Source organism: Harpegnathos saltator, unplaced genomic scaffold (assembly GCF_003227715.2).
Source record: "Harpegnathos saltator strain DR-91 unplaced genomic scaffold, Hsal_v8.6 scaffold171, whole genome shotgun sequence".
Taxonomy (NCBI): domain Eukaryota; kingdom Metazoa; phylum Arthropoda; class Insecta; order Hymenoptera; family Formicidae; genus Harpegnathos; species Harpegnathos saltator.
Genome location: NW_020229952.1, coordinates 1,040,755 through 1,067,664, shown reverse-complemented (window position 1 = coordinate 1,067,664; position 26,910 = coordinate 1,040,755). Strand labels below are relative to the sequence as shown.

At 48.4% G+C, this 26,910-nt stretch overlaps 2 protein-coding genes across 4 annotated transcripts in view; one reads left to right on the top strand and one right to left on the bottom strand.

Annotated features, from left to right (window-relative positions):
* Cad99C (cadherin 99C) overlaps positions 1-26,910 on the bottom strand; it is a 143,102-nt gene that overhangs the window by 14,129 nt on the left and 102,063 nt on the right. Inside the window, exons 5-7 of one of the 3 annotated variants that reach the window (XM_011154852.3) lie at positions 24,949-25,127; positions 21,652-21,774; positions 15,969-16,232 (exon numbers count right to left, since the gene is read on the bottom strand). In XM_011154852.3, the coding sequence (XP_011153154.1) occupies positions 15,969-16,232; positions 21,652-21,774; positions 24,949-25,127 (566 nt within the window). Of the gene's footprint in view, positions 1-2,464; positions 2,961-6,221; positions 6,723-15,968; positions 16,233-21,651; positions 21,775-22,683; positions 22,736-24,948; positions 25,128-26,910 lie in introns of those variants that run through there. The other 2 variants (XM_019845182.2, XM_011154853.3) reach the window with 2 other exon arrangements.
* Positions 11,265-12,239, top strand: LOC112588202 (putative uncharacterized protein FLJ37770). The gene has a single exon (XM_025297186.1). It carries the CDS (start codon positions 11,786-11,788, stop codon positions 12,125-12,127), a length of 342 nt encoding a protein of 113 aa, XP_025152971.1. The 5' UTR covers positions 11,265-11,785; the 3' UTR covers positions 12,128-12,239.

Here is a 26,910-nt window from a genome sequence, read left to right as displayed (position 1 = left end):
CATCCTGCGAAACGCAGGAACGCGCTTCAAGTGAGAAGCGTTACGTGCGTGAGTCACACATACACACACACACACACATACACGCGCACGCACGACGCCGAGTCCGAGTACACCAGAAGCGCATCGACGCGGAACGTCGTCCCTCGTGGCGCGCGGCCTCGCCTCGGCTAAAAGAAGCACTGCCCGCGCCAGAAGTCGGTCATTTGTTCCACATAATATTCAAATGAGCCGCACCTGCAACGCGCTCGCGCTCGCGTTCGGCTCCGCCGAGAGCGCGGCTTAATCCGAATCGAGAGATCGATCGCGTCCTCGACGGGCAGATTCGCCGCGATTATGCGAGACCGTGCCCGATTTATCTCGTAGCTCCGCCGAGCGAGGGAGAGACCGAGAAAGGGAGAGGCCGAGAGAGAGAGAGAGAGAGAGAGAGAGAGAGAGAGACCGAGAGAGAGAGAGAGAGAGAGAGAGAGACCGAGAGAGAGAGAGAGAGAGAGAGAGAGAGAGAGAGAGAGAGAGGGAGAGAGAGAGGGAGAGAGAGAGGGAGAGAGAGAGGGAGAGAGAGAGAGCTCCTCTGCGGCGGCTGGATATAACTATTACCCTTGACGGCACGGTGCGCGCCGAGGCTATATCCCGTATGCCAATAGTAATAATGGGCGTCGACGCATCCGCCGGCCCATTTGCCTTTTTCATTTCGTCTCGCTCACGGGGATCGGCACCGTCTCGGGAGATCGTTTAATGACATCGTTGCCGGCGCGTAGCGCACAACATCCCGATCCAATTGCATTTTTCTACCCCCGTCTCTCCTCCTTCCCCCCCCCCCCCCGCGGCGTCGATTGCGCTGGCTCTCGCGCACTGGCCTCGCGCAATTTCGAGCATGCACGAAATTGCAGCGAGCGGCAGCAATAGACGACGACGACGACGACGACGACGACGACGACGACGACGACGGCGATAAGATGGATACGCGTCTCGGACGCGCTCGTGAACATCGCGAGGAGGTAATGCACGCCGGCGTAATCCATCCCGTCGGCGTTACCGCTACGGCTACGGCTACGGCTTCGAGTCGCGCGCGCGCGGTTCGTTGATCTCTCGCTTCGTTTATGTTCCTCCGTTAAACGCAAGCCGCTACCTTGGATTAGATTTCAGGGAAATCCTCGCGGCGATAGGGCAGACACCGAGAGCGAGCGTCATTATATACGAGATAATTGTCTGCACACAGGTTCTCCCCGCCGAGCGGTGGAAGCGGCGAATAAAATTATCGCCGTGTGATCACGGGGTGATTAATTAGCAACAAGAACTCCGCGACTCGAGCGAATTATGAATTCCCCGACGGACTAGGTAGAATTCTCGATGATGCGCGGATACCGCATCGAAGAGACCGCACCGTAATTTGATACCATCAATTGTCTTCCTTCGGACGGGGTAATTAAATCGTAGTGGAAAATGCCGTTGTGTATGTATGAGTTCACGTTGGAGCGCGACGAAACATAGGCGCGGTAATCACAACAGTATAATGACGTAATAGAATCGATCCCGCGAAGCAGTCGCTCAAAGTGACGGCTAAATGATCGCTTACAAGAAGCCACGCTGTGTACGCGCGCGCGCGCGCGTGTGTGTGCGTGTGTGTGTGTGTGTGAGTGCGTGTGTGACCGGAGGCGGCTGTAAAACTAACGAGATTCCAAGATGGAGAGCATCTATTGTGCCGTGGAGAGCGTCAGGCCCCTACGCATGCATCTTTCGGAGGAAAAGAGCGCTTGTTTCTATAGTCTAGCCTAAGGAAAATATTTATTACGATCCAGCGAGGTCCTTGCACCTCGCCGGGATAACTCGAGCATTAGCTCGGCTCGCGCCCCGGCACGGTGGTGAAGCCACCGCAGCTGCTCGCAGCTACGATCGGTGGGTATCGAATGAGGTCTTGAAAATGCGGCTGAACCGACTCCGTCGCACACTTGCGATTTACAAAAGTGCTACGTTTAAGATCGTTACTCTACTTTTCAGTCAGGGATAACACTAGTGAATATGGAGAAACTTGCACGACATCGCCGAGACAGCGCGTGAGTTGCAATTTAAACAAGAGGTAGCGGGAACGAGAGAGAGAGAGAGAGAGAGAGAGAGAGAGAGAGAGAGAGGGAGGGAGGGAGGGAGAGAGAGAAAAGAGAGAAATTCCCCTCCGCAAAGCACGAAGACGCCAAAGTCCGCGGAATGAAAATAGTCGCGCTCTCCGCGGCAGATTAACATCGGCCGACATTGGCCGAGCGAGCGGTTGCGCGATTGCGCGATTGCGCTAAAGTCGACATTTCCACTTTGAAACGAGGGCCATTTGTCGTGGAAAACAAAACGCCACGCGGCTTCGCTTTCCGCGGCTTATCTCCGGCTATTAATCTCGGGTCCGGGTTTCAGCGAAAGTAGAGCCGCGCGCGCACGCGCGATCGTTTGTATCTGCGACGCTCGGTATAAATTCACTCACCGTTGACAAGTCAGCCGTGTCATCGGCGATGCCGACGCCGACGCTCCAACTAATGCGTATTAAAGTGACAAGCAGAAACGCGTTTAGCTCAGCTCCGAGCGGTCCCATTTCGACGCTCTCTCACGAGTCACGTTCCGCCGATGGTGCGTCTCGAATCCGGCTCTATGCGCGTCCTTCCTTTCTCGCTCTTCAGGACGCGTTAGACCGATCGACGCGTCGCGATAGCCGATTAAGACCGCTTTTCGGCCACGAAGACACGTCGCGCGGCCGCGTCGCCCCGGAGGAACAGACCAGAACACGCGTAGAGACCCCGCGCGCTCCTCTCCACGTCCCGCAGGAATCCCGCGGGAATTAGCGCATAACAAAGCGACGATAGGCGTGTCCCTCGCTATCGTCCCACGTGCAACCACCGGCAATTCCTGCGTCGATCGCCGAGCCGCGCATGCATCCTTAGCGCGCGCGAGCCGTTAACTGCGCTCGTTAAATTACGACATTCCTACGGAGTCGTGTAAATCATGCCTCCTTTGATCGGCCGGACGAAATCGCTTCTCTCAGCTCTCTCGACTCGCCTCTCTCTCTCTTTCTTTCTCTCTCTCTCTCTCTCTCTCTCTCTCTCTCTCTCTCTCTCTCTCTCTCTCTCTCTCTCTCTCTCAAGAGAGAGCCGTGTGAGCTGAGCGTGAAGCGGACGCGAAATTGGCGGACCGAGCGGCGAGTCTTAAACGGCGCGCCGCTAATCACTCTCGCCGTGATGTCGAGCCGCGATTCCCTTCTCGGGAATCGAGCGAGTGTTTACGAAATGTCGCGGCTGTTGTTTCTTTTGTCGCCGACGAACGCGGCGCGCGAGCACGCGCGCGACGCACGACGCCGCCTCGTCACGTCCGTCTTCAACGTTGTCGGTGAAACATCACGTCGATATCGGCGTGCCGATATTTTCACTTCCCCGTCCGGCGTCCTGCGTCTCCACCGTCACTCCGCTCCTTTGTCGAGCTACTGCGGCGCGTCTTTCATTAGCGGGAGGAGAGCGTCGGGGAACGCGACGAGTATCGGTCTAAGAGAACGTGTGTTATCGAGCGGCGAATTCGAGGAGCGAACTATCGGCGCGATCGCGAGTTGTTCCGCGACGCGTTACCGTCACCGCGGCAGCGAGGGGTCGCTTTACGTAACATTGGATCATTTACATCGATATCGCGGCGGGGAACATTCCGTCACGGCTGCGGAATGCCGGCGATGAGCACAGCCGCGAAGTACCTTCGCGTCCGCCCACAATCCGCGAGACGCGGCAGCCGATCGTGCGTGCGGATCGGCCGCGAAATCGCCGCCCCGCGGGTTCTCCGGAAACTCTTCTCGACCGCACACGTGCACGTAGACACACACACACACACACACACGTACGCACGCACGTCTCCGTTTTTCCCGGCCCGATAAAATCGCCGACGCGGATCACCGGCGAGATTGTTGTGTAAAATTTCACGCGCGCGGCGCGCCGCAGCTCGGCTCGGCTCGGCTCGGTTCGGCTCGCGAGGGTTTCCTCGTATCCTTCGGTCCCCGATGTCTCATTCGGACCGAGCCGAGTAAATATATATAGAAAAGGATACAGCTCACCGATTTTTTTCCGATTTTGAAATATGTTATAAAGGATAAAATTCTGAGTGACTTTTCCTAATACAATTATATGGGGGGACGCTTATAGTTTCCGAGATATTTGATTTTAAAGTTTTCGAATTTTGATTATCCTGGAATTAAATTCCAGATATCATAAGCTGACGTTGTTTACAGTATAATCCAAACTTGGTGTGTACATAGAAATATAGGAAACAGTGCATATAAGCGGGAGAGGGGCTCCGCCCCTCCCCCGCACCCCCTCCCCAAAAATCCTAACCTAACCTAACGTATTGCATCTTTATATATTGTTGGGCGATATTGAAAAGATCTCTTTAAAAGCCACAACACTTAATTATATGCAGATATAATAAGTTAAGTTGAACCAGGTGATAGATCTTAAAGTGAACTTTTTTCAACAATGTTCAAAAATATATAAAGATGCAATAAGTTAGATTAGGTTAGGATTTGTTTGGGGCGGAGCCCCTCTCCCGCTTATATGTACTATTTCCTATATTTAAAGTGAATGAAAACTGCTTGTCTACATCAAATATACTTCACGTACAATTATAAAACTTCAAAGTCAAACATCTCAGAAACTATAAGCGACCCGCATGTAATCGTATCAGGGAAAGTCACTCAGAATTTCATCCTTTATAACATATTTCCAAATGAAAGAAATCGGTGAGGTGTACCCTTTTCTATATATTTACCCCGAGCCGCGCCGATGTCCAGCCGATATTCGCCGCCGCCGAAGGCGGAAGCGACCGATCTGTAATCAACGTTTCGCGACGCGCGCTCGCCGTCGTCGGGAAGGACTGCGTGCACAAGTTGTTCCGGAAGTCGCTCGCTTCCTCTCGCGCGCAAACCACCGTCCATTATTACGTCTCCGGCTACGTAATGTCCTATTTATTCCGCCGCACATGCTCGAGATCGCGAGTGTTGCCGTTACATTGTTCGACCTGCCGTTCCATCCTTACGCGTCTCCTTACTGTGCTCGTCTCCCTCTGTTCCTTTTCCATTTTCCACAGCGGATCCCCGAACGTTATTCGAGATTGTTAGGACAAGCGGTGCTACCTCGAGATACTCCAGACGGACTTCCCGTATGATCCAAAGTACTCATAATTTCCCGTCGCGAGGATGACTACGTCGATTACGATCGCTCGATAACGACTGCTCGATGTTACGTCCGAGGATAGAAAAGAAAATGGACGGAGACAAGGAAGGAGCAGAACACAGCGAGAGGTGATGAAATTGAAATATCGGCTCGCCTTATTCACTCGCTCGCGACGCCGCTCGCGGCGGATCCATCTTTTTTTTACCTATGCTAATGCCGGCACGCTCGCGGCGTACGCCGCGAAAACGCTTCCTCGCAGCCGCGTTTTAATGCTATTCGTTTGACAAACGTCCGCAGATTCCTCTGTAACACGTCTCATTAATCTCCCGCCGTGTGGACGCGATGCAAATGAAAGAATTCGCGCACGAGCGGACCGTTATGCGCATACGCATGTGTGTGTACGTATGTGTGTGTGTGTGTGTGTGTGTGTGTGTCTCGCTATTACCGCGCGAGAGCACTCAGCGGAGCGTTTTACTCTTCCAGCGAGCTCGCGCAGAGAAAGCCGAGTCTCTCTCTTTCTATTAAAAAGACATCTCGATGGCGTAAGAGCGGCGCTCGCGCCGCCGTCGCCGCGACTGTATTAATTAAGTGTGTGCCTTTTATCACGTCTTATTTTAATTTTAATTACGGTTACGACGATTCTGCTCCGCGGGCGATTGCGAAAGACATCCTCCTGCGTCGAGTGATACGCTCTGACGTTGCGATGACGACACTCTCGGCGCGGCGGTGTCGTAACCAAACGTGCTAATTCTCTCTCTCTCTCTCTCTCTCTCTCTCTCTCTCGCGGCCGAGACGGCGGCTTATTAGACGTGTCGCTTATTACGATACTCGAAAACACGAGAATGAGAGAGAGAGAGAGAGAGAGAGAGAGAGACAGAGAGAGAGAGAGAGAGAGAGAATCGTCTCGCCCTTTACGAGCAGACGGATTTTTCACCGTCGAACATCGCACGTCGGACTTTCGCGCACTGACGCGGCGATGAGAGCGATCGAGCTACACACGAGCGCGCATCGGAAACGGATACACCACTGACATTTCACTACCTTCCACACAGCAGAGAACGGCGGATCGGCCGCGATGCGACGGTATTTTCCACTCGGCGGATCAGCCGCGACGGAAGGATTCGTCGCGCGCGTCGCGCGCGCAATCGGCCACGTCGGCACCGCGTCGCGGACGCTCGAGGAAATCGAAATTCCGCACTTGTGCGTCGCGTCGCGCAGTCCGAGCGGTGACTAATACTCCGCAAGTCGGCTCTCCTACGGCTCGTGTACCTCACGTGCCACATGCACCGCAGCATATAAGTCCGTCGGTATCCACTACCCACCTTGCGTTGTCCTGCCTGCGGAGACCTGGCGGCGCGTAATTTTCTTTGTTCGCCGGGCCTACGAGCGGCGAGCACGTTTACGCGAAACTGTGCCGCGCATGCAGATAAGATTAAAGGTGATCGGCAACAGCCGGGGGCGACGATTAGCACGAGTCGAGCGGCGCGTCGAAGGACGTTTCTCGATGCCGCTCGTGGAATCTCCGAGTGTCATCGCGAGTAAGATGACCATACGTACTCTTTTTTTAAGAGTATATGTATGTCTCTTTCTAAGGTGGTAAAAAGAGTACTCTCTACTATTTATGTATCGTACTCTTGTATATATTCTTTTTTTCGTAATGTTAATTGTACTTTGTCGATAATCACCAGAGAGCAGACCTCGCTGACGTTTTTATCACTCACAACATTTGAGCGCCGCGAGCGCCAATACCGATTATGATATATATTAGTAGAGGTTCTGCGCAACTACCGAGCCACACTGCAAACGTAGAAGTAGTGTTTTCAGTATGATGAACGCTCAATGGACTGATGAAAGAAATAGGTTTACTGCACTGAGAGAAAAGTATATGATATTTGGAACTATAATGATACTAAGTAACTAAATTATAGTCCGAAATATCATATTTATAGTAAGTATTGCCATAGTATCGGTATAATGATTACGATATAGGCATGGTGTAACCAAGCATATAATATTTTTACTTGAGAATTATAGTAAGTTAAACTAAAATTATTGTATGGATACAAATCCATAAAATGGTAGGTAAAAGTAACTCTTTAATATAGTCAATATTAGCAGAATATTTGCTAAATGATGACAGATGTAACTATATGAATATTAAATCTCACTATATTTGTGAATGAGAAATTACCATATATGTGGTAAAAGTAACTAAACAATTATTTAAGACAATCATTGACTATATATTTGTGTTTATTCTACTGCATATTTTGCAGGTTCCACGAACTATAAAAATATGGTTGACGCCAAAATGAACTATAAAATATAGTGAGATTATGGTTAATTCAACTATACTTTTCCATCAGTGTGTTGACTCGGTAAAAAGTTTATTAATGGTTAAATACAATTATAAAGAATTTAATTCTTCTGAATTTCACGATTATTGTCTAAACAATAAGAAATTGTTAAGCGATGTACGGAGTAGTGCAAAATATAATTCTAAAATATCTTAATAACATAATAAAATATATGTGTTCGACTAATATTTCTCGGTTTATTTAGGTACCCACTATGCTCTGTTTTAAATATTATACCTAGTAATCCATTGATCATTGTCCCAGATAAAACACCAAATCATTTTGACGTCAAAATGACATAATTTTTATATTATTTGACGTCACCGTGACTTTCATATGATTCTGTGTTCTACTTACTGTACTCTTTTGGGACCGTAATTAGTACTCTTTTATTTTACCCGTTTTTTATTCTTTTTATATGACTGGGATATGGTCACCCTAATCGCGAGCATTGTCGTCGCATAACGACGATGTATTCACGCTGCGGCTCTCGACTCGACCTCGTCCGTGGAGTGAGCAAGAATCTCGCGACGGAAATTCAATCTTTAATCGATCGGCTCCAGCGCCTCGGTCGCTCTCGATCGGAAGCGCGTTCTCGCTGGCCAGCGTGACTTCCACGATCGTCCGGACTGATTGAACGTGTGACTGCAAGCGCGAGCGAAAATCGCACGGGGAAATGCCGATCGACGGCTCTTGCGGTCGATGAACCCGAGACTTCAATCCGAGCTTTTGCCGCGCGCGCCCTCCGTCGCAGCTAACTTATCTCCGCGCCCAGCCGAGACTGTATTTCACCGAGCCGCGCGCTTACGCTGCATAAACGCTCGCACAGGGGATAATTCTTCATGCGAGCGGGCGAGCGGGCGGACGAGAACGCGCACGAGATCGCGACCACCGAGCGTGACAATAACCGCGACGGATAAGTACCGCCGTAAGAGTAAGTAGAGACGGTGCTTATCGCGCGCAGTTATAAAGTATTGTCCCGTCGGCGGCGCGCGCGCGCTTTTGACATTTTACAGCGCTTCCTGATTATATTATCATACCGTGCCGAGAGCGAGCGCGCCACGTAGGTAGCACGTTACGTTAACGTCGCACTCGCGGCACTCGCGGCACTCGCGCGATTCGTCATGCCGCTCGCGTGGGAGGAGGCTCGCGATTTTCGCTAACGAGCGTCTCACTTTCACTCGCGTGACTTGGGACGCGCCATTGCCGGCGGATCTTTATTAATACGCCGCGGAATAACGTTTGCTCTTGCCGTCTCGCTGGCGCCTCCCTCGCGATCTTCTTCAACACCTCCTCGCCCTGTTTCATTCGCAGGACTCGGCCGGTTTTCGACGCGGACTCGTCGTCGCTAATAGGGATGCAACGATAAGTCGATAATATCGATAATGTCGATATGTCGAGAGACTGATATCGAATATTTATCGATATCTTTTTGTCTCCGATGAAATCGACATATCGGTGTGAATTTCACTGATTTTCGTATTTTTCAGTTACAGCTCTGGGGGGGCCTATTACGGCTCTACGGACGAGATGAAAATTACAAAAGTGAGTGAATTCACTGTGGTGATCTCCGGCAAATGACTGCGGTTCGTTATATATTTTCTAATAAGAATACGACAATAAATTATACGAAGATAAAAATCTTTAGAAGATCTCTTCAAAGTTTTCGTGCATACCCCTATATGTATACATCTTTTTATATAAATGTCGATATAAATATCGATATTTCTCAAGATTATCGATATTATCGTTATCGATGGTTCTGAATGACGATAATATCGTTATCGATATTTTGAGAAATCGTTGCATCCCTGGTCGCCGCGACTCTTCGAGAACTCTTCGGTGCTCTCAGGCAGTTCGAAGACCGCAACTCGTATTTTCTGTAGTCGCGTTCTCGTCGGAGATTCCTTTCGCTAAGGTTCCTCCTTGAACGGCGGACACGCGATTCAGCTGCATGAGATCGATTCCTCGTACTTGCAGCCGAGGAGATGTTTTAACGGCCCCACACTGAATGCGTCCTGTGATCAATGACATTTCGCAGACTAGTCCCGCCGTGATGCTGCGACGGCGGCGCGCAATCGCTCTCGCGGTTTATCCTCGACTAATAATCGCGCCGATCATGGGCGTGTCGCGTCAATCCACGGACGGATGAATGAGTGCTCGCGATTGGAAATGAGCCGTCGCGATACACGGCTACACTTCAACCTGCGTTTCCGCCGGCCGGCGCGGCGCGGCGCGGCGCGGCGCGGCGCGGAGCTCGAGTTACGGCCGAATAAGCGGCCGATAAATGTCGCGCGGCCTGGACGCAATTTGCGAGTCCTAATCCGCGCTGGTGACTCGCGTGTCTGCGCCGGCCGAACAATGTCGGCGGGTTCGGCAGAGGCGATATGCAAATAGCTACACAAGTACGACTCGCAATCGGTGGCCTCTAATCTGAGCCTGAGTGTGCCGAACGGTTAATGCCTTACGGTACCGCGAACGATACGTTGCCATGCGTATCAAATGGAAAGATTGTTGTTCCGTAGCGGTGTTCACCGTTATCCACGATCCTTTCGTTATTTCGCGCCGGTGCCGGTGCTCGTTGAATTGGCTCCGATCGCGAAATTGCGAGAGCCTTGCATCGGGATCAGCTTCGGCATCGCTCCGCCGAGTCGTTGTCCCGGCTATTTTCGCCGGATTCAATCCCAATATGTCTATTAAATGGTTATTGTGTATGAAACACGAGAGAAGCGCGTGTCGTGCTTTTCGTAATTTCCTCAATTTGCGATTCATTCGATCGGAACTCGGGCGGAAAAAGGGGATAATTTCTGCGCAATCGATTCCACTCGGGCATTCGCGTTACAATAAAACATTCTCCCACTCTCTTTCGCCTTTTAATCTGCGAGAGTAAATTATTGTCGAGGTATACACATTAACATGGATTATTGACACTGGAGTTCTAACCGTCCTCGTCCTTCAAAAAGCATAACCGCTGTGTATTAATTAAAAAAAGGACAAAAAATCCGGTGACTCGAGGAAGACCGTGAAAAATCTGGGAGATCCTTCCTACAGTCTCGCAAACCGATTTATCCATCTCCTCCGTCATCCGCGATATTCGCGCGCCTCGAGCACGCCTTGTAAAAGGCTTCTACGTGAGACACGCTTTCCAGACACGCGATTGATAGGCGCAATTAATTATTTAATCGCGAATGATTTAAACGGGACGCGCGTAACTGTAATTAACGACTCGCTCGTCGCGCGCTGTTTGCATACTCGCGCGCGCGCGCGCGCGCGCGAGAACGCGAGAGCGCTGGGAATCGATTAGCACCATTAAAATCATTCAATGTGAAAAAGAGTGAACACGCATCTGCCTGACCTGACCGGCGCGCGGAGCCGTTGCCGTCGGCTTGTAATACCGTTTAGTGAATGCACGCCTGCGAGCTTGTACGTATATCAGTTTCTAATCTGCGACACAGAGCACGCAGGCAGGACATGCTTCGAGGGGATCGTATGAACGTAACGAAGCGTGCGCGCACGTTCGTCGCGCCTCGCGCATATAATTATGCGAGCGCGCGCGCGCGCGAATGTCGGGATCCTCGAAATTATTGCAGTATAACCGCGCGTGAATTACGCCGAGATGCCCCTCCGCAGATAATACGAACGAGCGCGAATTCAGGAATTCAGCCGCTAACGGGCCTCGCATCGCGAATTTCCCACTCGCTGCCTCTATTTCTCGCGAGGGCTCGACCGAAGCGACGAAAATCGCGCCGGGGAGCGTGAATAAACTGCGCCCTCTCGGCCAGATACCGTAAGTCCTCGCTCGTGATATCGCCCCGTTCACTTCTAACGGATCTCCCTTGGGCGGACTTTCAATCCGACATGCAACTACGCACACATTCAGGTGAAAATCAACAGCACCGAGCGCGACGTGTTCGCGAGCAAAGCGTTTCCCAGATACCAGAGGTTTGATCGAGAAGTAAGGAGAATTTTGAAATTGCCCGCGCTGTATATCTTGTCTGTTCAGTTGATTCTTTTTTTGCGTGTTGATAGCACTACCAGTGACGAAGCTGCGACGCTTAGTTTGTGTTTGGCGAGCGAATGAGCGAGACGTACTTCGGTGTGTTTGGCGATTTTTTGTGCGGAGAAATGTCGGATCAGAGAGTTTGTCTGAAATGTTGTGTTAAGAACGGAATTAAGTGCAGCGAAGCGTTGAAAATGTTAAAGAAGACCCTTGGCGACGATATTATGTCACCAACCACGAGTTTATGAATGGTTGGTTACAAACGCTTTCGGAAAGGCCGAGAAGACATCGAAGATGGCGCGAGGTCTGGGCGCCCTAGCACGTCCACCAGTGATGAAAACGTGGGAAAAATTGAAGAGATTGTGCTCGCTAATAGAAGAATCACTATTAGAGAGGTTGCTGAAGAAATAGGAATTTCATACGGCTCATGCGAAGCGATTTTTACTAATGCTTTGAACATGAAGCGATTTATCCAACAGTTCTTGACGAAACACAACACCGTTGTGATGCCGCAATCATCTTATTCTCCAGATATGGCCCCCTGTGACTTTTTCCTATTTCCCAAACTCAAAAGGACACTCAAAGGATAACGTTTTTCGACAATGGACGGGGTAAAGGCGAGATCGCAGATCCAGCTCAAGACGATACCTAAAGAGGCGTTCCACCAGTGTTTTTCAAGCTGGAAACTACGTTGGCATAAGTGTACCAGGTATGTAAATATGAAACCCGAAGTTTTGTATAGAAAATACACGTTTATTGTATGAAAATGATAAAAAATATTTTATTCGCAGTATTGCCCATCGCTAGCTATACATTTTTCCCTGTCTGACAATTTGTGGATGCCACGGCAAAAAAACTGTTGCTCTTTTGAGGCAAACCAGTCATCGAGACATTTTCGTACATTTTCGTAAGAAGTGAAGCGCTGCTCAGCAAGTGCGTGTCCCATCGGTGCAAATAAGTAGTATTCGGACGGAGCCAAGTCTGGTGAGTAAGCCGCAAGCCTGCAAAGATATTTCCCAACTAAACGCCTCAATCATTTCCTTCACCAGTTTTTCTGTGTGTGATGGTGCATTATCATGGAGCAAAATCACTTTGTATTGCCTTTTTTGATATTCTGGTCGTTTTTCACGCAAAGCTTGATTCAAATCGATCATTTGTTGTCGGTAGCGTTCAGTATGAACGGTTTCGCCAGGTTTTAGCAGCTCATAATAGATCATACCCTTCTGATCCCACCAAACACAGAGCATTGTCTTCCGTCCATAGCGATCAGGCCTTGCAGTCGATGTCGATGATTCGCCTGGAGTTATCCATGATCTTTTACGCTTAGGATTCTCAAAATATATCCACTTTTCATCGCCAGTCACAATTCGATGGAGAAATGACTTTCTTTTGTACCTGGCGAGCAGCATTTCGCAAGTGGTCTTTCGGTTTTCCTGCTGTCTTTCATTCAGTTCATGTGGAACCCATTTTCCCATCTTCTGGATCTTTCCCATGGCTTTCAAACGTATGGAGACGGCTTCTCGTGTCACATCAAATTGATCCGCGAGTTGTTGTTGCGTTTGAGCGTCATCCTCTCATCCAACAATGCTTGCAATTCGCTGTCCTCAAACTTTTTCGGTGGTCTTCCACGTTCTTCGTTTTTCACGTCAAAATCGCCGCGTTTGAATTTTTTAAACCACTCAAAGCACTGCGATTTACCAAGAGCATGCTCACCGTAAGCTTCGACAAACATTCGATGCGATTCTGCAGCAGTTTTCTCCAAATGGTAACAGAAAATCAATGCTGTCCGCAAATGGTAAAATCCGACATATTCAACGCTATTACAAACTATGCTGTTGAAACTTGTATTGTTGTGAGTTGAAAATCCTTGTCAGATGTCAACAAATGGAAATGGCGCCAATGACGCGGTTTGACGGTAATTACATTGACAGCTAGGGCCATCTATGGGCAAATTCCGGTTTCATATTTACAGACCTGTATAATATCACAGGGGGACTACTTTGAAGGAGATGGGATAAACATTGAAGATTAAATGAATACTTTCCGAGAAAATTAAAAATTCTCATTACTTTTTTATCAAATCTCGTATATCCGTTACAGGCCAATCAAAGGACGCGCTTTGAGCCCTTCAAACGAGTTCCGAAGTCAAATTGAGGCCATCGAACGAAAGATCGAGTCGCGATCGAATCTCGCGGAAAGATATCCTCCTCGAAAGGTTGTTTGGTTCGAAAAGGACAAATCCTCAAACCAAGTCACCTTGTCTCCACTTCGGGCACTGATAGAAAAATATAGTTGAATTAACTATAATCTCACTATATTTTATAGTTCATTTTGGCGTCAACCATATTTTTATTTGTGTTCGTGGAACCTGCAAAATATAGTAGAATAAACACAAATATATAGTCAATGATTGTCTTAAATAATTGTTTAGTTACTTTTACCACATATATGCTAATTTCTCATTCACAAATATAGTGAGATTTAATATTCATATAGTTACATCTGTCATCATTTAGCAAATATTCTGCTAATATTGACTATATAAAAGAGTTACTTTACCTACCATTTTATGGATTTGTATCCATACAATAATTTTAGTTTAACTTACTATAATCCTTAGTAAAAATATTATATAGTTGGTTGTACTATGCCTATATCGTAATTATTACCGATATTATGGCAATACTTACTATAAATATGATATTTCGGACTATAATTTAGTTACTGTATCATTATAATTCCAAATATCATATACTTTTCTCTCAGTGGGCAAACTCACTCGACTCAACCGCAAGGGAAAAAATAACAAAGAGAATATCGGCAAAAGTCGAGGGAAAAAGACGCCAAGGAGCGTCGCCGGCGGACGAGTCCCGGGCGTATTTCGAGTCGAACGACACCTCGAGATCCGCACGAAGCCTAATGGCAATCAAGAGGATGAGAGGTCGCGCCGGGGGAAGCGACGTGTGCAAACGCAAATATGGTTTTCCGACGTCTCGCTAGTCGTAGTGACTCATCGCGCTCTCTCTCTCTCTCTCTCTCTCTCTCGCGCCGTCCTCTTCCTTCGACCCACACGAACTGACCGTCGACCATCCCACATCCTCGCTGGCTTCGTATTAAATTATATTAAATTATAAGGGAAACGCGCGCGTTTTTACGGACGATTGCTTCACACGACGAAGTACGACGCGTGCTCTCGGTGGCGCGACGACGGTTGACGGAAAATCGATGGCGGCGCTCGCTGCGACACGTCGAGACGCATCGACCGCACGCGCTAAGAATACTCCAGACTTGCGTGATACAATGCTTATTATGCCGGTCACGGTGCGCGTTGTGCTCTTGTTACATTATAACGGCTGAATGGAGCCGCTGACGACGTCGGGATTTGCTCGTAGCAGGTGGACGGAACGGTTACGCAACGTAGATAAAACGCGCTGATAACGCGCACGAGACATAGCTGCTGCGAGGAGCGTCGGCTCGTGCGTGCGTTAATTTGCGATCGAGGTCCCTTCGGCGAGGAAAAGCGACGGTCTGCACTTCCAGTGCGAGTCGATGGAATATTCAGAGTAGCGCGGAAGAGCGCGACGCGGCGCTTTCGAAGCAGGTTCGAGGCGGGAAGAAATCGACGGGATTGTTCTGTTCCGCATATTTGAGCGCAAAATTACTGTTTAATTATATCGTCCAGGTCCTTCGGGCCGGATGTAGTCTGCTTGAAAATATGACGCTGTAATTCATTCAACACGCGTGCCGATAAACGACTACCGTTATTCTTCCTCGTTATTCGACGTCGAGATTTTCCACGGCTGTCGCTCGCTGGTTTTCAGTTTGGCGTCGTGCAGCGCGCAACGTATTGCAACTGACCGACGCTCATTACTCCCGATTATCATGCTTGGTAAGATAATATGCATACGGTATACCATATCAGGAGTCACGCGGCGAACGATTTACGAAGTAAGCAAACTCGGCAACTGGCGCTAAGTGAAGGGGAGAATCGAGGAAACGTCGTCGATGACGAATCCCTCGCGGAGGCAGGAGATACTTTTGTTCCTCGCAGGCAAATTATTTTATATCGTCATTCTATATTATCCCTACAGAGGCGCCTTCTCCCTCCGCTGATTATCAGAAATCATTTCTAAAATTATCTTCTCATTTCGTCTTCATCTCTGGCCGACCATATTTCTCGCGTTTTCGTTTCTTCACGGTTTTGCAATTAACGTCTTATTCATTTATCGTATATAGAATTTTCCTATCTTCTACTTAATTCCATACCTATTTACTTATTACGTTTTTCAATTTTTTATTTATCATATTAAATGTGGAGTCATCGTACTAGAAGCGTTTTTGGTCGTCAATGTAATCATCGAGGTCACATCATCTGTTCCGCCGTGATTTCGAATTCTGCGCTGAGAAGAAGAAAAGGAAATTAAGACTCACCGACGCCAAGATGGTGACGAGATAGCGCTGCGTCCTCTCATAGTCCAGCGTACGATTGACAGTGACTTGGCCCTGGTGCGGCAGGTTGATGCTGAAGTAGCCGTAGCCGTCGGCGGTGGTGATCCGGTCGCGTCCGACGCCCTCGTTGCCGCCGATCATGCTGCTGTCGCCGGGCGCGATCGAGTACTCGACGATGCCGTTGACGCCGGCGTCGGCGTCCGCCGCCTCCACGTTCTTGAAGATCGTCGAGCCGACCGGAGTGAGCTGCGGCGCGGCATAACGAGGAAATTATTTTCAATACAATTTATCCGCGTCACGCCGCGGAGGAAGCGGCCGCGAGGAGATACGCGCTGGAAGTCACGGCTTTCCGTGCTTCCAGCTGCGATGAGAAATCGCGGGACGATATATTCCGGCGGTTCGTGCGGAATCGAGCGGGATGAAATTTATGCGGCGCGTAGACGCGATTTCAAGGGATGCTGGTTAATTGAAGGCCGGCGGGGTCAAACGACCCCGGCCGTCGGGATTAATAATTCGACCGTGCGCTCTCTCTCTCTCTCTCTCTCTCTCTCTCTCTCTCTCTCTCTCTCTCTATCTATCTATCTATCTATCAATCTCTCTCTCTCTCTCTCTCTCTCTCTCTCTCTCTCTCTCTCTCTCTCTATCTCTCACTCTTTCTCGCGGTCTCGGAACAGGCCGAGCAGGTTGGCCGTGAGGACGCCGCGCGAACGTGCGTGCGCGAGAGGATCTATGGGGTAGGGCCGAGACCTCGTTGGGGATTACGCGAAAATAATTCAGCGGCTTTTTGCAGCGGCGAAAGCCGCGCGCGTTTCCGATTAATCCGCGGAGATAAGTCCGACTACCGTGCGGCGCGACCGGAATGTATAGTCTCGTTGCTAGTTCGGTTCCTCGCTCGCGTCCTCCTCGTCGGTCGCACTCGAGCGGCCAGCCGGCCGGCGCGGCGTCGATATGCGCTCGTTCGTTGCACATTTTCGTTGATTCGACGAAATTCAACGGCAGACGAGGACGGCTATTCAACGGGCTCCGCGGTCTTGCCGGTCTCTCGCGGGAAATATCTCAAGACCGCCCGAGCAGAAATCAAATGCGGCAATTTTTTATGCCTGATATGGCGTGACTACGCTGAGAGAAAAGTATATGATATTTGGAACTATAATGATAGAGTAACTAAATTATGGTCCGAAATATCATATTTATAGCAAGTATTGCCATAATATCGGTAATAATTACGATATAGGCATAATATAATCAAGCATATAATATTTTTACCCGGAATTACCCAGAATATTTTTACCAGAATTATAGTAAGTTAAACTAAAATTGTTGCATGGATGCAAATATAAAATTAGGTAGGTAAAGTAACTCTTTTATATAGATTACAATATTACCAGAATATCTGCTAAATGATGACAGACGTAACTATATGAATATTAAATCTCACTATATTTGTGAATGAGAAATTACCATATACGTGGTAAAAGTAACTAAACAATTATTTAAGACAATCATTGACTATATATTTGTGTTTATTCTACTATATTTTGCAAGTTTCCACGAACTATAAAAATATGATTGACGCCGAAATTAGCTATAAAATATAGTGAGATTATAGTTAATTCAACTATACTTTTCTATCAGTGTAGGCAAGCCGTAAGAAGGCGTTATGAGTGGTCGTTATCCGGTCGGAACGTGGCAATTGTCTCGCAATATTTTCCGGATTATACTCTGACCAGCGATGACGTCATTATTCAAATGCCTGATTTGCTCCTGATGGGCATTTGATCAGGTTTCTCGATTTCAGGCAATTTTATCAGGGCATTATGCAGCAGTGCGTTTCAGCTCCTTGTTACGTGCCGGATCTGATAAAGTTATCCGGGCCCTGTTTGAAATTTGGAAAGCGGACTGGGTTTTAATATGGCCGCGGGGCGATGTTCTGCTCGGGCGGGTCAAGAACTCGTACAGCCCCTTGAGTCACTTGGAGAGAAAGAGATTCCCCGATACACTTGGAAATGGGCGAGCGATCCTGTTCGAGACGCGACCTCGGCGGAGAGTCCTCGGCGCTGATCCCTGATTGCGACATTGTATCACCGAACTAGATAAGCGAAACGAAGCTGAGCTCGTGCTCGCCACGCCGGTTCGTGAACGCTGATCCCGCGCGCCCCCCGGAACCGGTCGCCGGCCTCATTATGGATTAATTAGCACAAGCGGAAATCATGCGCGAGCCCGACGTTCGTTGCGCGATCCCGATCTCGAGAACTCCCGCGATTCCGCAATTGTGCGCGGCAGCTGGAGCAAAGGTTGCGCTCTCGCGACGACGACGACGACGACGACGACGACGACGACGACGACGGCGGGGCCTCTAAGTATCTCTGGTTTTCCACGGTATACGAGTGGATGCAAAAGCGCCTTTAATTAGACGATAATCTGCAGCCACCGGGGCTATCTCCGCGGGATCGTTTCCTCGCTCGCTCGCCTCCGCCGGCCTCTGAAACGCTCGCGGCACGATGCGCCGCTCGCAAATGGAGATTCGCGCTTTATCAAATCTCGACACGGAGATGTAACAGTCGAGCTAACTGACTGAGGCGACCGAGTATATAGAAGCGGAAGAGTAATGCTCCTCAAGCCTTCATCTTGCAGTTTCCATCTCGCAATTAACAACGTCATATTAGTAGCCGTTGCAGGCTGCGATTTACCTCTAGATTCAATCGCACCTTTCATTCGCCGACGGAAGATTAAGAAGCCTCGGAAGGCGCGTTGAAAAGTGCGAATTTTCCGCTCAACTCCGCGAGGGCCGGAAGATCGCAACGCGGTGATTTTCGCCCCGCTGCGAGAACGCGTTCGCGTGATTTACTTGTTTATTTACTTACGCGTCCGGAAGTTTCGACCGCGGAGAGTGCCCCGTCAAAGCTCAGGCGCGATCATTTCGGGACGCATTTGGTGCACACAAACCCACAAAACGCGCGGTTTTCGTCCCGCATCGGTCGCGGCTAAATCGCCCGGTGCCGAGGCACGCATCATTTCCGACGTAAAGGAGTGCGCGAGTGCACGCAGGCGAAAGAATCGGCCGGCATTCTCGCTGCTCGCGTCGATTTAGCGAGATGCGACCAGGGATGCAACGATAAATCGATAATATCGAAATATCGAGAGACAAATATCGAATAATTATCGATATGAATTTTACTGATTTTCGTATTTTTCAGTTACAGCTCCGGTGGCCTATTACGGTTCTACGACCGAGATGAAAATTACAAAAGTGAGTGAATTCACTAGAATATATAATATATAATTACTCGATGTCTGGTAAATTCGCTCACTTTTATCATTTCCACCTCAATCGTTGAACCGTAATAGATCCCCTGCTTCATGTATGCGGTGATCTCCGGCAAATGACTGCGGTTCATTGTATATTTTTAGAGATGTGCGAACTATTCGAATCCGAATTCCTATGATTCGAATCCGAATAATTCGAAAATTTCAAATCGAAGATTCAATTACGAATCAAATATATTAACGTGCATTATATTTACATGCATCGGGTACAAAACGAGCCATCTGGGCCCTTAACTTGTAATTAACTCAACTTATAACTAATAACTTAATTATAAATTACTTTAAATATTTAAATATATATTTTACTGTAAGATGATATTACAATATCAATATCCCCTTTCATATTTAAATTTTCCGTCGTTATGTGCATGTTTAATAGTCATGTTAAATTTTTTAATGATTCGATTCGATTCGAATTCGAATTAAAAAAATGAGATTCGATTCGATTCGATTCGACATAAAAATTCTTGATTCGCACATCTCTATATATTTTCTAATAAGAATACGACAATAAATTATATACGAAGATAAAAATTTTTAAAAGATCTCTTCAAATTTTTCGTGCATACCCTTTATATGCATACCCCTATATGTATACATCTTTTTATATAAATATCGATATTTTTCAAAATTATCGATATTATCGTTATCGATGGTTCTGAATGACGATAATATCGTTAACGATATTTTGAGAAATCGTTGCATCCCCAGATGCGACGAATCCACTTTCATCGAGGACGCGCGCTGACTCGGCGGTAAGGATCCTCCGGAATAACAGAGCCCGGCCGTGCGCTCGCGCTCGCTCGCCGATGATTGCTCGCATTCGACACACTTTGAATTTCCGTAAAAATCCCGTCACGCGTGGCGAGCGTTCGAGGAGCACGGAGGAGGGCCCGGACGCAGCCGTGGAAAATGCCTCGCTGATATCGAGACCCCCGCTCGCCATCCTGCGTCGTGCGTGGCGCATTTTTGTGATCCTCCCAATGACGTATACAACTAGACCAAGCATTCCCTCGAGGGAAGTGAAGCCGGAAGTTGGCAGTTTACGACAGAGTGAGAACGTTGCACGGCATTCAGCCTCTCTCACTCTATCCTATAGACTGTCAAAAGTAATACGACTACGTAAATCATGTGAACGTTGAATGCAAATATATATCTGCATTAGCAAGTTAAATATATATTATAAGCATGAGTAATTAATAATTGCACAATATGTAGAGTTATCGATACCATATATTATTCTGAGAATGAATATTTCGACACGTTACATATACTATTTTCCAAAAGTTGTTCACTGTCAAACTTACCTGATTAGTACTTTCTCACTCGGTTCTACAGCTGTCAAACGTTTGCGAGCAATGTGAATAATGCGAATGCTGAATGCGAATTTGTACATTTGCATTAAATCGTGTAAACATTAAGTACATGAAATATATATTAGAAAAATAAGTATCAGAATGATGCAACAGCGAAAACTGCTCAATGCACGTAGATGTATATCTTTGCACTCAATGTTCACATAACTCACGTGCTTCGTACCGCGCCATATCGCTTTCGACAGTCTAGATAGAATAGAGTGAGAAAGGTTTGATGCCGTGCATGCCGTTCTCAGTCTGTCGTAAACTGCCAACTTCCGGCTTCACTCCCCTCGGCCGTAAGCTGGTCGAATGCTTGCTCTAGTTATATAGTACGTCATTGGATCCACCGATTACAATGTATTTCTGTCATGCTTTACATTGTTTTTCTCGCGACCTTTCAATTACAAGAGTTTTCGCTGTTTCTCGCGCGCGGCATTTTTTTATTTACTTCGTCTGTCTCTCTCTCTCTCTCTCTCTCGCTCCCCTGGTCAGTAGGGGTGGCGAGCTTTCATCTCGTCAATCTCGAATCTCTTATCCGACCATCGTATTCAAGCGCATAATTATAACGCGTAACTCATTACAGCTATAAATTTGCAGCTACGCGTGCGTACCGCGACACACACAGGTGTGTGGATTTACGCACCTGCACACCGGCGCGGCGACGCAGGTGGTGAATCAGCGCATTATGTCCGCATTTTCACGCTCTACGTCCGATCGCTCTCATAATGGAGAATGCATTTTCCGCCGCGCGGGCGTATCGTTTGTTTTGTTAGACGCGCGGGCGAGGCAGGCGATGGCGCGACGAAAAACCCGTTGATTGAAAGTACCGTGGACTCTTTTCCGAACGTCCTCCGCGCAGGATGATCGAGCGGTATCCTTCGCGTGTTGATCGATTGGTCACGACGCGCTGTCCGGTAATATACCAAATGAAAATCACCGGTTTCTTCCACAAGGAAGACGGCTCCGTATAGGACGCTTACCTCCGGCACGGTGGTCTCGTACGGCGTGTTGATGAATTTCGGCGCATTGTCGTTGATGTCGGACACCCTCACGATCATGGGGATCTGCCGTTTCTTGCCGGTGGACCTTACCGTGCAGATGAGCTGGAACAGCCGAACGGGGAAAGGAGGTAAAATGAAAAGACGTAGAAACTCTGGACCAGCCGCTCGCAGCAGCGCAAGCTGTCGTCTTAAACTTGACACTTGAGTGCCGTCGAAAGAGAATTTAACGCTGAGCGGATGAAAAATGTGTACACCTACGCGCTCAGCACACACATGCAGGTGAAGGGAGAACGGAGGACATTATAGCGTCTCGCCGTTGCGTCGCTCCTCCGAAAGTCGCGCTTCTTTGTGAATCGCGCACTCGTAGGGTGAAAAATGAACGGCGGGTCGAAGCTGAGGGAGATGGGATACAGGGAAGACGGTGTTCCGACGTGAAATCCCGAAGTGAAAATATGTAACTCAGCCTGATTACTCGGGCGGTTTTCAGTGATAGATGAAGTGACGCAAGCTGCGTAAAGTTACAAGCGCGATCGTTTCGTTACGTCGACGACTGCGGCTCGCCGGCGTTAGTCGACGCTGCGACCGAGCGAGGTGATAATTAATTAGCTCCGGTCGTCGGATTCATTTAGCTCCGCGAGCTGAGCCAGTCGCCGCGCGGATTTTCCGCGACCGATCGAAACGCGTTCTCGATACGAGTGAATTTATATCACGGCTTCGATTTGCATTTCTCGATCTCATTTGATCTTATCCTCGCTCGCTCTAGCCGCGCGAGATGTTGAAGCGTTCGTTACGGTGCTCTAGACCTTTCACGTTGCTCATGTGATGGTGTCACAAGGCGTTGTGCGCACATGTGTGTGTGTGTGTGTGTGTACGTGTGCATACATGGTAAATGCGGAACGAAGCGCCGAGGAGAACGGCGTCTTCAAATCGTGAGCAACAATGTGAACGTGCGAATCTCGCGTGATTTCATGAGGAATGTACCAATTAAGACAAATTAAAAAGTACACACACATTCCAAGATGCTGATTTCACGTGTAATTAAAGCCAAGTTCTGCTTCTTCTTTCGAAACGAGCGGAAACGTATTCTCAAACACGATGCGTCTCGTCAGTCGCCTGCGAAAGAACATGCGCGAGGATTAACTGAGACTCTGTCGAGAGGAAAGAAGGCTCTTTATCGAATGACTTTCGTAAGGAAGAAGGGATCTTCCCCGAAACCGAACGACCGCTCGCGCCGACAATTAGCGCAGTCGATACGCGAGAGGCCGTTTCGGATTTTACAACTTTCCGCGGCTTGTTTCGCCGACAAGTTGCCGGCTTCCGCTTTCGCGGCGAATTCGCAGCTCGTTAATGGCGCGGATAATAAGAAAGCGTTCTCTCCGGGCAGGCGGTTGGGGATTCCCTTCCCGGAGAAGCGGAGGAAGTTTCTTGCGCCGATCAAATAACGGCATCCTTCTCAAAAGCGCAACCGATACTCGCGAGGTGGATTCAGATATTTAATGATCACGTTTAACGTTCGCTAGAAGAAGATAAACTCCTCGGGATAACAACCGCCGCGATTCTCCCGTCTGTTCGCGCAGCGCTGGGGCTCGTAATTGAAGAAATATTGGCATCTCGACGTTGAAAGCTATATTACTCGCGCGTCTTCCGCTATTTACAGTCGAGAGGGGGATGCCGACGGTGTCCCTCCCTCCTCCTTCGCGCCTGAAAGCACCGACAACGGAGACGTTATCTCGTTTGCCGAAAATTCTCTCGCGATTACGAACGTCGGCTGATGTTCCAAGGTAGAACAATGTGGACGCGAGGTAGAGGAGAAGGCAGCGACGGGACAAAGCGACCAAGCCGTTGTCGCGTAATAAGCGTGGCGTAATAATCGGAAAACCGCGAGTCGAGACGCGCGTGTAAAAGACGGAGATATCCGAGAGAGTTCTTACAAATAAATCTCGGGAAACGTCAGACGCCGATTTGTTTCCAGTTTTTTTTACAGTTATTTTTATGTCAAAATATGAAGAAATCTGTTGTCATTTTAGATATCATATTGGATATCATATTAGATATCTGTTAGCATTTAGCTCAAATTAATTTTTTCAACTTTTTCGAAATTTTTCAAGTTTTGCACAAGTACACTATTTTATACATATTTAAAACAATATTTCTTAAAAATATGTGTATCTGATTTGTTGAAACTTGCACACACACGTCAGTCGCCGATTATGAATCAGAACCATTTTGTAAAATTCAAAATGGCGGATCTAATATGGCTGACGTAATTGTTGAAAAAGTGTTCAGTTTTACGCTACGTTCGACGTTGGGTAACGACCGAGTTTACACCTCTGCAAAATTTTTTCTCTTCTTCTTTTGTTCATTTCTCGTTCATTGTTTACCAGATTTTGACGTTAAAATGAGCTTGTTTGCTGGACAATGAGCCGAAAGATTACTTGTGCAAAACTTGAAAAATTTCGAAAAAACTGAAAAAATTAATTTAAGCTAAAAATGACAACAGATTTCTTCATGTTTTGACATAAAAAATAACTATGAAAAATTGGAAACAAATCGGCGTCTGACGTTTCCCGAGGTTTACTTGTTAGCCGCGCGCGCTCGCGGCACGTGCGCGTTATTGATTATCCAGATTCCTGTCGCCCGTAGTGATTTTCAACGTGGCGATTTGTGTCGCGCGCTGCTCCCTCGGCGACTTTATCGTAGAAAGCAGCCAGGCGATATTTCATGCTTCGCGAGTCGAGAGCGCGAGCGGAGCGGAGCCGCGGCCGACGCACGCCGCGCCGTAAACTTTCCCGGCTGGACGCGTAGGAAAGGACACGTGCGCGCCGATTGATCGTCACGCAGTCATCTGCGTGATGGTGGTGAACCACCATCTGGACGACGGCTAGCGAACAGCGCTTTCGAATTTCCATCAGCTCGCGATAGTCCCTTAATTAGCGCCGACGGTGCACGCCGCAATTGCCGCCGCCGCCGCCGCCGCCGCTGCTGCTGCTGGAACTTGTTGGAACGTTGAGTACGAGAGTGTTTTTGCTTCGCAACGGCTTTGCTTCTAATTTCTTTAGAATATATTTGCAATAGCGGAGAGCAGTTTCGCGCGAAGGAGTCGCATGATCGGCGCGCGAAATATCGCGTCGATCGATGTAGCGTTCACAGAGTCGCTTTACTCCGTCCCATAAAAAATCCCGTATAATATCTTATTAAGCCCCTCTTAAGTCCGGATTAATTTGTAATCGCCCGCGGACACGTTCGGTAATCCCGCGAGAGATTAAGGTCTCTTACCTGAATAAGTGTATGCGAGAGATTTTCATCGTCCCTGTCCAGTGGCTGTATTAATTGCATTTTCTTGCCGTTCAGTTTGAAGAAAGGTTGCCTCCCCGTGAAGTTCAGCTCCAACATCGTCTCGTTGTACGGATCGCCGGACACCGGCAACTCTTCCGGCACGGTCTTCTGATCCACCGCTGGAACGGGAGAGAACACTGAATGCGATTTCCGTCATGTATGTCGATTCACCTTACATCTGAGATGGCGCGAAACAGCTCGCGCGGCAGCGCGACGGAAGATCCACTTTCGTGGAATTTTCAAGAAACGGGAAATATCTCCGGAGAAATTCTCCGATTCGACGATATCGCCGATCAGTTGTTCTCAATCGGACAAACAATGGCATGTATTGTCTGAATACGATAATGAGAAGTTGCGGCAAATTACTGTCGCAGAAAGGTCACCGAGACAAATGGGAATTTATGCGTTCGTCGAAGTTTCGCGTTAAGTTCGTTTCATTAAGAAACATGTGTGAGAAAGTTACTGCTATATCAAATTGAGAGAGAGAGAGAGAGAGAGAGAGAGAGAGAGTTGTGAAAGAGGAATAATTGTCTCGACGAGCTGCTTTATTATTTATGTAATACAACTTCCTCGAGCAAATATCAACGTCTTCTTGTGTAACAGTTCGGCGGATTGACGCCAATCTCGAGCGATATCTCATTAGTGAAAGTCGGCACAGTTTAATTGCAACGTATTCTACTTGTTCTACTTTTCCGATATTGCTCTCCGCCGATTTTCGTCGTCGACAGCCTCTCTGTCCTGTAATTATTTCTCTTAGCGAGAATCTGACGTAACCATCCGGATAATCGGGATAACCAAACATTAGCCAAGCAGATCCCGATACTTATCCGATATACCTTAGAAATCGCGACACGCGGTATACGCGCAACACCGTCGCGCAGCGACGCTCGAATATATTTCAATGCGAAAGCAGAGGGTATCGGGAACTATTATCGCACAAAATACGGAGCTTACCGCGCGCTGCTCCGTTCGACAAGTTTCGACTCGCTGAGATACTTGGCATTTACCGCATAGCTATCCGCTTTACATCGCGTCAGCTAACCGTTGGCGGATCCGAGATCGCGGCGATTAAATCGAATCCACTTTCGCGCTCCCACTTTGAAGCTTCGATGCGTTATGCGCGACGCGACGCGAATGTATTACTGCTCGCGCCCTCGCGGGAGTGCAGTAACGAAGCCGTTTCCTCCGTCAAAATAGTGCCGCCTCGAGAATCGCTCGCCAACAAAGACGTTGTCGTGCATTATGCATGCGCCGGGCGAAGAGAAGAGGCTGAACGAGATAGTTGTTTAGATCTGCGCGCTACAAGACGATTCCGCGGGGATACGGCCGGTCGCGCGCGAACAGCGTGACTGGCTCGATTTCGATAGTCATCGGTCAGCTCCCACGACCGCTAAACGCGCCGTAACTTCCGCGTAATGGAACGCCGGAGTTGTGACACACATACGCATGCGGTCTGGAGAAATCGGATTTATTCCGCGAATATATGGCGTTCGCCTAAGGCCCGTGTCACACTACGGATTGTAGATCAAGGATTGCGGATTGAAGATTGATATTTGACCAATCGGAATGAAGCAAATCAGAAGCTAAGTTCGTTGATTCGTCGAAATCTAATCTCCAATCCGCAATCCTTGGTCTTCAATCCGTAGTGTGACACGGGCTTTACACGATCGATCCGATCGATAGCGCGACGTCGGGCGAACCGGAGCGCGGATGACCCGCGAGACGTGCTTCGCAATGTGAAAGAAGGAAAAATAAGAAACAGTAGGATGTACGGCGACGAAACTTTTCTCACGGTACAAACGTTCTCCCGTTATGTCCCGCGGCTAAGCTACCGAAGAAAGATACGGAACGATGCTGATAACAATGCGAATTGTAATGACAATTGAGCGGGAACCAATGGAG